The 12,816-nt window shown below is 41.0% G+C and overlaps 1 protein-coding gene across 2 annotated transcripts in view; it reads right to left on the reverse strand.

Moving 5' to 3' along the window:
- Positions 1-770: 770 nt before the first annotated feature.
- slc37a3 (solute carrier family 37 member 3) overlaps positions 771-12,816 on the reverse strand; it is a 29,497-nt gene continuing 17,451 nt past the window's right edge. For both annotated transcript variants that reach the window (XM_062983089.1, XM_062983088.1), the window contains exons 9-15: positions 12,296-12,513; positions 10,813-10,954; positions 9,583-9,684; positions 8,564-8,611; positions 7,595-7,746; positions 6,540-6,605; positions 771-4,251 (exon numbers count right to left, since the gene is read on the reverse strand). In XM_062983089.1, the coding sequence (XP_062839159.1) occupies positions 4,159-4,251; positions 6,540-6,605; positions 7,595-7,746; positions 8,564-8,611; positions 9,583-9,684; positions 10,813-10,954; positions 12,296-12,513 (821 nt within the window). In that variant the 3' untranslated portion in view covers positions 771-4,158. The remainder of the gene's footprint in view (positions 4,252-6,539; positions 6,606-7,594; positions 7,747-8,563; positions 8,612-9,582; positions 9,685-10,812; positions 10,955-12,295; positions 12,514-12,816) is intronic.

Genomic DNA, 12,816 nt, shown 5'->3' on the forward strand with positions numbered 1-12,816 from the left:
CATCTTTTTAAGTGGGAGAACTTGTACAATTGGTATCTGATTAAATACTTTTTCCCCCACTGTAATTCCTCACCAGAGGAAATAAATGTATACATGAAATTGATAATTTTTAATGTTGCTACATGCCTTCAAGTCAACTTGAGTTATAGTGATCTTCTCCTAGGGTTTCCTTGGCAAGATGTATTCAGTTTGTCTTTGCCATCTCCTTAGGCTGAGAGAACATGTTCTGCTCAAATTCATCCCATGGATTTCCTAAACCAAGCGAAGATTCGAACTCCCAAAGTCAATTCAAATCAATACACCAATATAAGGAGCCCCCGGTGGTGCAATGGGTTAAACGCTTGTGCGGGCAGACTGCTGACTTGAAGGTTGAGTTACTGGCCTGAAGGCTGCCGGTTCGAATCCAACCTGGGGAGAGCATGGATGAGCTCCCTCTGTCAGCTCTAGCTCCCCATGAGGGAACATAAGAGAAGCCTCCCACAAGGATGGTAAATCATCAAACATCCGGGCATCCCCTGGGCAACGTCCCTGCAGATGACCAACTCTCTCACACCAGAAGCGACTTGCAGTTTTTCAAGTTGCTCCAGACACGAAAAAGTACACCAATGACTCCATCATTTTTGTGGCAATTTCAAAACATTTCTCTTTAAGGTCTTCATCACATGTTGTCACCATAATAATATCTGAATTATGTGTGTGTGTGTGTGTGTGGGGGGGGGCACATAATTCATTAGCATTCTCAACAAGAAAAAAAGAAAAAACCACAGAACTTTTACAATTTGCAAAAATAATAATTTATTAATGTCAAACCGATTCAACATTTTCCCAACATAGACAGAGCAGAAGGATCTAAATTGGCTGGGAGCTGATAGAGCTGGGGGGGGGGGGCGGAGATGCAATTGGTTGTCATTCATCAAATGTAGTTGTTTAATCTAGAATGGTTTGTGGCAGGCTTTGAAAGAAAAAAATTGCAAGCAGTCAAATACAGTGTTGAGGTGGATGATTTGTATTAATGCTTGCAGCAAACCTGGGCTGAAGGCTGGCAGACATTCCCAGCATTACAGAAACGGACTGAATCCACATTCTCTGCCCTAGAAACAAAAGTTTTCCAATTCAACCCAGCTGTCAAAATCACTGCTCTCACAGTCTTTCCTAACCAATGCCTTCTTGATATCTTTGGCTGCAAAGACTACCAGTAGCCTTGTCAGCTGGGGATAATATATGTTGCATTCCTATATACTTTATGGGCCAAAAGGTTGGAGAAGGCAGTTTTGAAACGTCTTCCGGGTCAACCAAAAAATCCATAGTATCTCAAACACTGACACCGAAGCACAAGGTCACTGTGCAGCTATCAAGGGACTGAATACTTATCAGACCCATTTGAAATATCCAGTATTTGTGGATCTCCCCTATCAATAGTAACAAAAAGACAGAAAGTGATTGTGTGCAAACACCCTAAGACTGGAGAAAGCATCATTATCTAGGAAAGGCATAGAATTCAAAGCATACTGATTTCATGATGAAACCAGACCATTTAAGTATCTTTCAAGAAATATCTTCAGTGGCAAAAAGAAAGGTATAAAGACGAAGAGCTTAATGGTCAATGTTTAAACTCAGTGGGAAAGGGACAAGGACACAAAGGACATAAAGTGGATTATATTCCCAAAAAAAATCCTCTCAAAAAGATTTTTTTTAAACTCCCAGGAGTTTATCTCTGTTCTCCCTCTGTTCGTAATTGATTAACAGCTCTGCAGGAAGAATGCAACATAATTTCAGTAAGAGACCCTTGAATTACCAAGAACACTTCAATCACAGCAGCCAAAACATGATTAAACATTTACGTTCATAAATAGAAATGTTCAAAAAGCTATCACTGTACATTAAGCATTCATAAAGGCAGTTTTGGAAAAGAAAAAAAATGACACCTTTCCTTCAATGTCAAATTCACAGCTAATTAATCAACTCTCAGCTACAAGAACAAAGTAGGCTGAAAATTCATTGCCAAGAAGACATCTTACAGTTACAGCCTATGGCTTTTGGGAAAGGGTTAGGGATTTGATAGCCACCCTGAAGACTCCAGAGATTAGTGTTACATGTCAAGGTCCAAGGAATGGAAATCTCTACATCTTGAAAAGTGTGTTCTGTGTGCCTAACTCAAAAAAAGACAAAGTACTGACAAATCTTTCCCTTTATATATGGATAGTAATGGCATACCTTGGCTTCAATTCATACTAAATCCCACATGGGGGCAATAAAGAATACTATGCATCTAAAACTCTATAAATGTAGACAAGCCTATCCAGGCTTGTCTACATTTACAGAATCTGAGAACTGACTACAGATTAGAAAAGGGATTTGGAACTGCAATTCAACAACTCACAGTCAGAGTGACCACTGGCCATGCTGGTGAGAGAATTCTGGAAGAATTATATCAATAACTTTTTTGTGTTGCGAAACTAATAGTTTGACAGACCCTTTGTGTGTGTGAGACAGAGTGAAAGCGAGATAATGAGATAAAAGGAGAATATACAGGAGATAAAAGGAGAATATATCCAAATGTCCACAATCTCTGAAACTGATTAGGCATTCCAGGTGGACAAGGAGGAAAGGTATGGCCACAAAATCCAAGACACCAGATTTGAAGAAAGATGCTATCCAGTTCAGCCTAATGGATTGCTACTCCTATTGTGTATATGTATGTATATGTCAAGCCTAGTCAGTAAGCAAAAAGCAAACAGCAGTCCTACAGTAATGTTTTCCTCTTCCATAAAACCTTTTAGTTACAATTTGCCCACATCTAAACATCATCAAATTGAGCACTTTTCCTACTATTATTCCAATAGCACATGGACTATAGGTTACATATCAAGAAAAAAATGGAAGACATGGTGGGACTTGGATGACTTCCTGGCAACAAATTTGGAAATCCCTACCCATCTAAGACATCAGAGAGTAAGCTATCACAGCTGGTCAAACAGAGATGACTACAGATAGTTACCTCCTTACTTCCCAATCCACTCCTAAAATCCCTTTAAAACCATGACACAAGTATTTACCGTAATTTTAAGGACTCTGGTAAAAACTTGAGCTGAACAATGTTGGCTCCGTGCATTTCTACAAATGCAGGCTTATTTTCCCACACATTAGGCAGTTAAGAAAATAATAAATCAAGTATGGAATGCAATTGCACTGCTGGACCTTGTAAAGTTAAATTAACATGGGTAACAATATATAGACAGGACAAATATTTGGAAATCAAATAAAAAAGCTCTGCTACAGCTATTCTTTCTAGATGAGCATATGAAAGCTCTGGCTTGCTTCCAAGGTTTCCTGCTATGTAATGTGTAAATACAGAGCCAGGTAAGTAACCAGGAAAGCAAGCCTTTGGCACCATCAATTTATAAAAGCCTGTGCTGGACTGACCCAAGGCCAATCTGAAGTAGCGTTTTCAAACCAACAACACAAAGTCTTTCCTACTTTTTGCTAACATGAGACACAAAGCAGGCTGTCAGTTTTTCTATCTGGCAACTGTCAAGCAACCAGACACAACATAAAGATCTGAGAAGATAACGGTACAAAGAATACAAGAGGGACAGTTTAAATGAAGTCAACAGCAAGAAGTGGTCAAGGTTTTCTTGGGCAATTCTGCTGTAGGCAGCAGCTGGACAACTCAATAGCCAACCACCTCACCTACCACCCCAGGATCCACAGATAGCATTTTCTCCATAAGAGGCAATAAGAAAATCCTGGGCATGATCCTTTTCTTTCCATTTTCTTTTGCAGGGGAGAATTTCAAGGTAAGTCTCAGAACTGAAGTTTGAAAAGCTGCAGCCCAGGCTTGAAAGACTTGATGGTCATGACTGCATTAACTGGCCCTGAGAATAAGAGGCAATTTTTCAAAGGAAGGAAGGCCCTCTTTCCTCCGCATTCAGAAAGTCGTATGTTGCAGAAGGATGTAGCGTCTCTTCAGATGGGATTCAGATGCAAAAGATCTTGGCAAGGGATCCTTTTCTGGCCTTGTTTAACCCTGCCTCCAACCTTAGTAGATATAAATAAGGACGTAAAGGTGAAGCACCAAAATCCCTCTCCTCTCAGTGATCTTACTTGAGATGTCCCTTCTAATGGTCCAGAGAGGATGGGGAGGAAGAGGTTAGTTGGTCAGCCGGTCAGCCTACGCAAGCGCCTTGCCTCCAGGAGCATACTGACTTCCTTCACAAGCAAAGGAGTGATGAACACCACGGTCAAACTGATCTGTGCAGAGAAAGGGGAGGAAGAACATTAAGAGAGGTGTGGGCTCAGATTCAGTGCAATGAGGGCGTTATCTCTAAGGCTCAATTCATGCACTACATTCCACAAAATAACAACAACAACAACAACGATGTCTTCTCTGCTGTTCCACTTTAAATGTGTAAGAAGACAAGTGGACACATCATGACTGGAACTACAGTTTTCTTTCCCCAGAAATGCAGAATCTTAGTTTGTCGATGTCTCAATATTTTATAATTTGTTCCCTCAATTTTTGTCCCTGTTTTCTCTGCATGATGAAGCTGCAATCTGTATTTTACACCGTGCACTTTTAAAGCAAAACCAGACAGCCTGCAGCACTCAATTTTGAAAGCCCTCTGCAAGTGATCAGTTCAGTTTGGAAGAGAAAGAAAGGGAGAGAGGAGGGAAGAGAGAAAAGACCGACAGAGAGAGAAAATGATAGTTGCAGGAAAAGAGCAAGAAAAATAATAGCCACCTTGACATTTGCTACCAGATTACCCACTACTAGCACATAGTCCTAGGAGATAATTCACAAGGAGATAATTTACCAATTCTAAAACATTTCACAGTACAATCTTAGGTCCATCCATTTATATTCAGTGAGGCATATTCCTTCATTAAGCATGTTTAGGACTGCAGTCTCAACATGGTCTCTAATTGTGGCAAATACTGACAAGCTGAAGTTTCCAACTGAGCAATTCTTTGAAGAACTTTTCACTTTAGGCAGGAAGCAGTTCAAAAGGCATCACCTAACTTTTCACACAAAGCTGATTCAGTGTGGAACAAGCGGCCTTGTGTGAAAAACACACCAGCCATTCGACCGGAGAGTGGAAGGGATAAACTTCAGAAAGGCTGGAAGCCATTCTTCTCACCTTGGGATCACTATTACAAATGACTCCTTCCATTAAACTGAAAAGACCCAAATCCCCGCTTAAGAGATGCACAGGGCAAAATATTAAATGGAAAAATATGTCCCCCAAGGCTTGAGTCAATCACTCTCAGCCGGCAGAATTTGAGTTTAGGCAGAAAATGCTTAAACATGTGGTTCTTAGAATGTGGTTAAAATTAACATCCACTTCTCTGCCCTTTGCCTCTCTCTCTTGACACCTTCTTTCAACTGGATCATTTCAGCTACATCTCAGGCCACCTGCCTTGAGAAGAGGACCGAAATCTGCCTCTCTCTGATGGGTTTCACATGGAGCACTAAAGGCTTGGGGATAAAAGACAGGAGAGGGAATCTGTTTCTTCCCAGAAAAAGCCAACAGAAGGTTCATTAAAGAAAACTGAACACTAGGAAGCCAAAAGTAGCATAACAGGTCTGAAGCTGGAAATCCTTGGCTGGACTCTACTCTCTTCTGCTAAACCACTACGGCAGCACTCCTACGCTCTCCACATTCACTGGAGTTAGGAAACAAGACCCTCACAAAGCTGGAAAAGATGCAAGTAAGAAAACCTGGTTGTTGTTGTTTACCCGAGAGAATACTTTTCTAGGATTTTTTAAAAAAACATTTTTATTTGGTTTTACATTCATACAATAGTACAATAGTACTTTTCTATGAATTTCTAGATCCTCCAGCACAACTCTGGTTCATGGGAAGTTGGCTACAGATTGCACTGGAAGACGAAGAGGTGTTCTCTCTAGGCCCTCCAAAATGTGTCCATGGTGAAGGTGACCATAGAATTGCACTAAAAGACATAGAGATTCCTAGAGAAAACATTTTAATTAAATCTGCAGAAGACAAACCTACAAATGTGCCAGGCCTACTGTATATGCACCTGAAACTAAGTTACCAATGAATCAAAGGGGGCTTCCATATGAACCCGCACTCTCAGAGTTGAACTTAGCCAACATAAGCCAAACTCTCTCGGCCTCTATCCACAATATGGGGATGGTAACTTTTGTCTACCCAACAGTATTGTTTTCACATAATGGATAGGAAGGGCTTTGAACACACCAAGTCCTCTGACTTCCTGGTTCGTATCAGTGGATGAAGGAATGGATTGTACTTATCAGCTCAGTTGACAGAGATAGTGAGAGATTGAAACTTGGAGGGGAGATGAGCTGTGTTTGCCAGTTAGGCCCTTGTCCCCTGGAATTAGCTAAACTTAATTTAACATTCAGATTTAGGAATAGATGGGTAAACTCCACTATGAGGAATGTACACTTCCATTTTGTTTTTAAATCGCAGTGATACCACCCATCATGTTCTCATGAAGAACTGCTTCATTTTGCACAGCCTGAAATAAAAATAAATTAAACATTTAGTCCTTACCATAAGGATGAAGAAATAGAAATCCCACATCCATCCCAAATTCTCTTGGATTAAAGAGACAAGATACTACGAGGAGAAAAAGACAATGAGGTCTGGGTCATTAAAATGCAATTTTCTATCTTTTGCCATCATATTTAGCTTGCTTTTCATGACTGATTCAAAACCTAGATAAGGTTCCTTCTTCTCATGTAGCCACTCCTGGCATCAAAAGCTTACAAAGTGCCCCATGGTCCCTGAAGGCTTGGTGGCATTATTCATTCAACTAACCATGGCATTCTTACAGCGTTCCTTAGGTAAAGGTAAAGGTTTCCCCTGACGTTAAGTCCAGTCATGTCTGACTCTGGGGGCTGGTGCTCATCTCCATTTCTAAGCCGAAGAGCCGGCGTTGTCTGTAGACACCTCCAAGGTCATGTGGCCGGCATGACTGCATGAAGCGCCGTTACCTTCCCGCCAGAGTGGTACCTATTGATCTACTCACATTGGCATGTTTTCGAACTGCTAGGTTGGCAGCATGCCTTAATGAGATTTAAAACATGACAGAAAATCTGTTACAGGCTTTCAATCAGAGTATAGGCAGTCTCCAAGTTATGAACAATACATACACACACGTTTTGGATGGCACAGGGAAGCGGTGTTCATTTTGCTGTATATGCCCCTGTTCAGAAGACTTCCATCTCACTTTCTGTCCCTGTGAAAATCTGATTTTGAAAAATTTGGCTAGTTGTGGAAAAAAATATTAGTGCTAAAGCTTTAGTGGAGATAGCTTTCCACATGATAACTTTTTCAGGAGTGAATTTCCCTTCCTAGAGGTAGGTTTATCTCACTTCCTGTTGTCACTTCCTGAATGAGGAGGAGAAAACTCAGGACAATTCTTTAAAGTTAAGAGATACCTTTAGTGAAATGCTGTTAATATTCTTGAAGAAAGAACTATTGCTGATAAACCCGGGCAACATGTTTCAGTCTTTTAACAACAACCAGATCCTTCTGATCTCTATATTCATTCCCAGGTAAAAGTTTAAGAGATGATTGAGAGAGTTCTTCTGGATCCCTCTCACCTGGCCCAGAGCTGCTCCGATACTCCCAGTGCCATCCACAATCCCCGTCACGGTGGCCAGAGCTTCGCTGCTTCCCTTCACCATTTCCTGGCGCCCCAAGTCGGCAGAAATGGCAGAGCTGATCATGTTGGAAGGGCCACCAATGAAACACCCTGAGGACCACCAAAGAAAAAGGCAGAGGGGTGCTATCAGCTTCAAAAATAATGCTTCCAAACTACATCTCCCATGATGCACCAGAGAATAAAGCTAGCAGCCATGCTAGTTTGTGCATTTTTGGAAGCTGCACTCCAAAATAGTTACTTTCCAAAGCTGATTTTTGAGACAATGTGAAATAATCTCAATGCCCTCTATAAATTCTGATTCATTCAAGCACTAAATTCAGATATAAATCAAACTGAATTGATGTATATTTTTAAAAAGAGGAGGGCAGTTTATGCCTTGCCCTGGCGCTGCTGCCAAGAGCAGATGGGAAGGGCAGTCCAATATCACCTTCTGGATTGCAAGTTGGCCAGCTCAGTTGAAAAGCACTGCCTTTAAAAAGACAGGAAAGTAGTGTCTGTGATTTATCCATGGTTCCTTTACACATCCAGGAGGCATATTAAAGATGAATAGATTTATTACGGCAAAAACTTATGTACATTTTGTACATTAGTAGTGCCATGAGTACACAGGCAGGTAAAGGCATGCGCGCACACACAGTGTTTAAGCAGGGAAGGAAGTATGATCTTGTCTCTCATCCAGGAAGATGAGAAGAAAGAAAATATTTCTACTGCCAGAAGATCCTTGCCACACACTAGACCCATCAGAGATCTTTATTCTCATACCAATGAAGCTAAGCTTTCCTCATCTATTATGCCCCACTAAAATGGTATCACAGACCTCCTATTTTTTATTTCTTGTATTCTTATTCTGCCTTGCCATTAAAAACACACATTCAAGGATGGCTAACAAAAATCATTAAATGTCTACCTGTAAGTGCCATAAGAAATGCATTGATAGGCTTGCTGTCTGGAGAACCTGTAAAAAAAAATCCAAAAGGAAACACATTGAGTTCAAAATTCCTTTTTGTCACAGACAAGGCAGACAGAAAACAGTCAAAATCCCCAAACGGATCTGAATCTAACTTAATTGGATCAGTCACTATTTTTCGGCTTAAACTATTATTACTATTGTGAGCATAAAAATTAATCATCTAGACCCTCCTGGGATCTTTCCAGGAAAGGTGGGATTAAATTAGAGAAAATAGATAGTAATGTATAATAAAGAAAAATTAAGTACTAGGAAGGTGATAGACTGCAGGGGAGTTTTACTGTTTATACCTCTACTGAATCTCTGGAATAAATCTGAAACCATTTGATTTTGTTAGAAATTCCCAAGATTTTACTGTAAGTCCTGCAATTGTCTTTTCTACCCACCATTAACTTGCATAGTGAATGCTGATGAACTCAATCTGGCAAACCATTACATACAAGGTTATAAAGGCCAAGAACTGTTGCCACTGGGATGAAAAAGATGTTTCCAGTTTTATTTTCTGCTGAGCATGAGCATCTGTGTATATGTTAAAAAGAGGGGATCACTTTGTTCACGGTAATGGATTGAACCACATGCATACCCTCTTAGAGAAACATTTTATTGTCAAAACAGAGCATGCTACATATCTGTCCAAGGGATCATTCCAAAAAACAGCATGAAACACAGCACACTTTGTACGCAAGTGCCCAGAAGGCTTTGGACAGCCTCTGGTACAAACAGGATGCCAGAGCAGATGATGATGGAACCCCTTGCTGGATGTGATCATCCTACCACCTCAGGACAAGTAAAGCACTCCAAACTCTGCTTTCAATTAATTCTGAGCATGATTGTAGCTATCTCCACCTCTTCCTCAGCAGCTACATGGGGCTACAGCATGATTTGGAAGAGGATAAGAAAACACAGAGGTTAAGCCTGAGCTCACTCTACTGAACTCTGGCACCAGACAGAATACTCACGGCTGTATCCAAACAGACAAGCAACAGCCAAGATCAGGCTGCAGGCTAACACTGGTGCTCTCTTCTGCAGCATGTCAGAAATTAAGCCTTGGATGGTGCCACCTGTAGAAAGAAAAAGAAGGAAGGGCCTTTTAGGTTAGGAATGCTAACACCTGTTGCTGTTTCTGAGTGATTTAAAAACTCCACCACAATGGCAGACTAATGTCTAACAACACTGGCTTCCAATTAGTTTCCAGGCAAAGTACAAAGTGTTGGTTTTGACCTTTAAAGCCCTACATGTTTAGGTTCCAGGTTACCTATGGAATTGCCTTCTCCCATACATTCCCCCAGGGGCACTTAGGTCCTCTGGGGGACGCTTCCTCCAACCAGCCAGAACCCGGCTGGCCACCATCACCCAGAGCACCTTTTCATTAGCCGCCCCAAGACTGTAAAATTATCTGCTGGAAGAGATCAGTTAAATCAGCTCTTGGGTATTTTGAAGACAATTGAAGATGTATCTCTTCCAGCAGGCCTACCCAGTCAATTATTAACTATGAATTTTACATTCCGTGTATTTATATTTTACAGAAATATGTTTTAATATATGCATTTCACTGCATGTTTTTATGATATGTTTTAACTATGCTGTGCTCTGCCTCAAGCCATGAGAAGAGGTGAGTAAGAAATAAATCTTTCTTATAAATATATAAGAAATAAATAAATAAATAAATAAATAAAAGCACAGCTACTCCAAACCTGGTCTGTACATTTTTTTTGGCTTTTCTAGTGGCTCCTGGTCCATGATAGTGTGCAACTATGACTCTCCAGATGTTTTTGGACTGCAAGTTGTATTAGTCCAACCCAGAAGGCCAGTTACACATCCCTTCTTACATGAAGTCCCACCCCTGTTCCTCTACTTCCCTCCCACATTTGATCCCTGAAAAAAACATGCCTTGACTACTGCAAAATACACAGCAAACAAGTGAAAAGGCAACACATTCTACATCGTTTAATGTGCCTTGCAAATATTTTTGGACTACAGCTTTGATGAGCCCTGACTACTTCTACATCCACTGGGGTTTATGGAAGTTGCAATCCAAAATGCCTGGAGGGTATCGGGTTGACTGCTCTTGGAGAAAATGCGAAGTCAGCTCAGTTTAGAATTAGAAACCCTGTTCTGCTACATTAAATTCTAGTTTTGTTAGGTACAGCAAAACATGGGAAGGAAAACCCTTTGCTTCATATCCGTACCTATTATCCCGCCGACGTCATACCAAATGGAGAGCTGATCAGCTTCCGCCTCCTTCCATTTAAATTTGCTGCTGAGGTAAAAAGGCAGCCAGAAGAAGAAAGAGTAGTTCACGAGCTTCAAGCAAGCATATGCTAGAGAATACTGAAAGAAACCCCATCCCAAAAGCAGAAAGTCATTAGAACAGAGGCAACCTGGAAGCTGATCCAGGCCAATATAAGAGGCTGGACATCAGTCTTGGATTGGAGAGGCTTCGTTCATATCTCTGTTCCACCATGAGGTTTGCTAGGTAACCATTGGAATTTCTCAGCCAAACCTACTTCAAAACTGTGAGGAATAAAATGAAAAGTGCTGAACTAAGCCATCCACCCCATGATGTTTGCTGAATTTTTTCATGTTATTGCAGATACCAGAATGAGAAAGGTTGGCTAGCTTCTGCAGAGCAAAACTGGGAATTATGGGCCACAAGTAGCCCACAAAGTTGGTTCTGCAGCCTGCAAATTCCTTTAGACCAGTGGTTCTCAACCTGTGGGTCCCCAGATGTTTTTGGCCTATAACTCCCTACAGCAGCCAGTTTGCCAGATATTATGATTTCTGGGAGTTGAAAGGCAAAACATCTGGGAACCCACAGGTTGAGAACCACTGCTTTGGACCTACCCCATGGTTGAAGGCCAAAAAATTGACTGAAAATGATAGTCTTGTATTCTTCGGTTCTAAGGCCCATTCTACACTGCCATATAAAATCGAAATTATCTGCTTTGAACTGGATTACATAGCAGTGCAGACCCATATAATCCAGTTCAAAGCAAATAGTGTGGATTATCTCTTTTGATAATCTGAATTATATGGTCATGTAGAAGGTGCCTAAGATGCCATCTACAGCAAGATGCACCTTAATTACAGTACCACCAAGTGTTTGTGTGTGTGTGTGTGTGTGTGTGTGTGTGTGTGTGTGTGTGTGTGTGTGTGTATATATATATATATATATATATATATATATATATATATAAAAAGAGAGCTATAGCACTCGTAATTCTAAGAGACACTCCATTTTTAAAGATATTTATATGGGGGGGAAGTGTCTTGGAATTGAAGAAATACAGTAATTTAAAAAAACCACTGCTCCTGGAAGACTCTAGAGAATAATGAAGAGCCTTGCTGTATTCTGAGAGCTTGACATTTTTCAACAGAGAGTAAATTTCTATCACTTCTAATTTGGGGGGGGGGGGGAATGTACAAAAAACACATTTTTAAAGGGGGTTTGGCTCATGAGAGGAGCCCGGTGGAGCAAGATTACCCCTCCCCACTCCACACACATTTGAAATATACTAAAATTTACACTGTAGCCGTAGAGTGACATGTTTGAGCTACAGCTCCCTGACACCACTCGCCAGTATGAAATATTATGAGAGTTGGCCAAAACTCCTCTAATTTTTCCAAGACTGGGGGAAAAAAACACTTCATAACAATACATGCAGCACTCACCAACATAACACCAGGTAGGCAACACGCCTGAAAAAATCCAATAGCCTGAGGCTGGAGTTCATTGTTGACGTTGCGACTGCTGCTACTCAAATCAGCAGCCTGAATGGAATAATTGGGATCATCATCATCCTCATTTTCGTTATCGTTGCCACCAATCAATGGCTCCCTGGCATCTTCTTCACCTTTGCCATCAACCTCTTTATCAACATCAGGGAGGTCTAAGAGAACAGACATTGCCACAGACTGAAAACATAGGACAAAAACATCCCCCACTCCCAGTATTAGCACTTCTGGGCCAGTTGTTTTCCTCCCTTCTGATTAGCTCGCTTGCTTTCCTCATACCTCAAGTACTCCTCCTTTGGCTTAGAAATGCTTCTAGATGATGTGCTGCTGAATCGCCAGTTTTTACCCCTGGTCTTGTAGCACTCTCCAAAGTATCCTGTCTGATCCTGGAGCCGGCTTTGTCTGCTCTGTGTGTCTGGCCATTAGTTGGAAGACACAACAAATTAGTGCATTCCCCT

Source organism: Anolis carolinensis, chromosome 5 (genome assembly GCF_035594765.1).
Source record: "Anolis carolinensis isolate JA03-04 chromosome 5, rAnoCar3.1.pri, whole genome shotgun sequence".
NCBI classification, from domain to species: domain Eukaryota; kingdom Metazoa; phylum Chordata; class Lepidosauria; order Squamata; family Dactyloidae; genus Anolis; species Anolis carolinensis.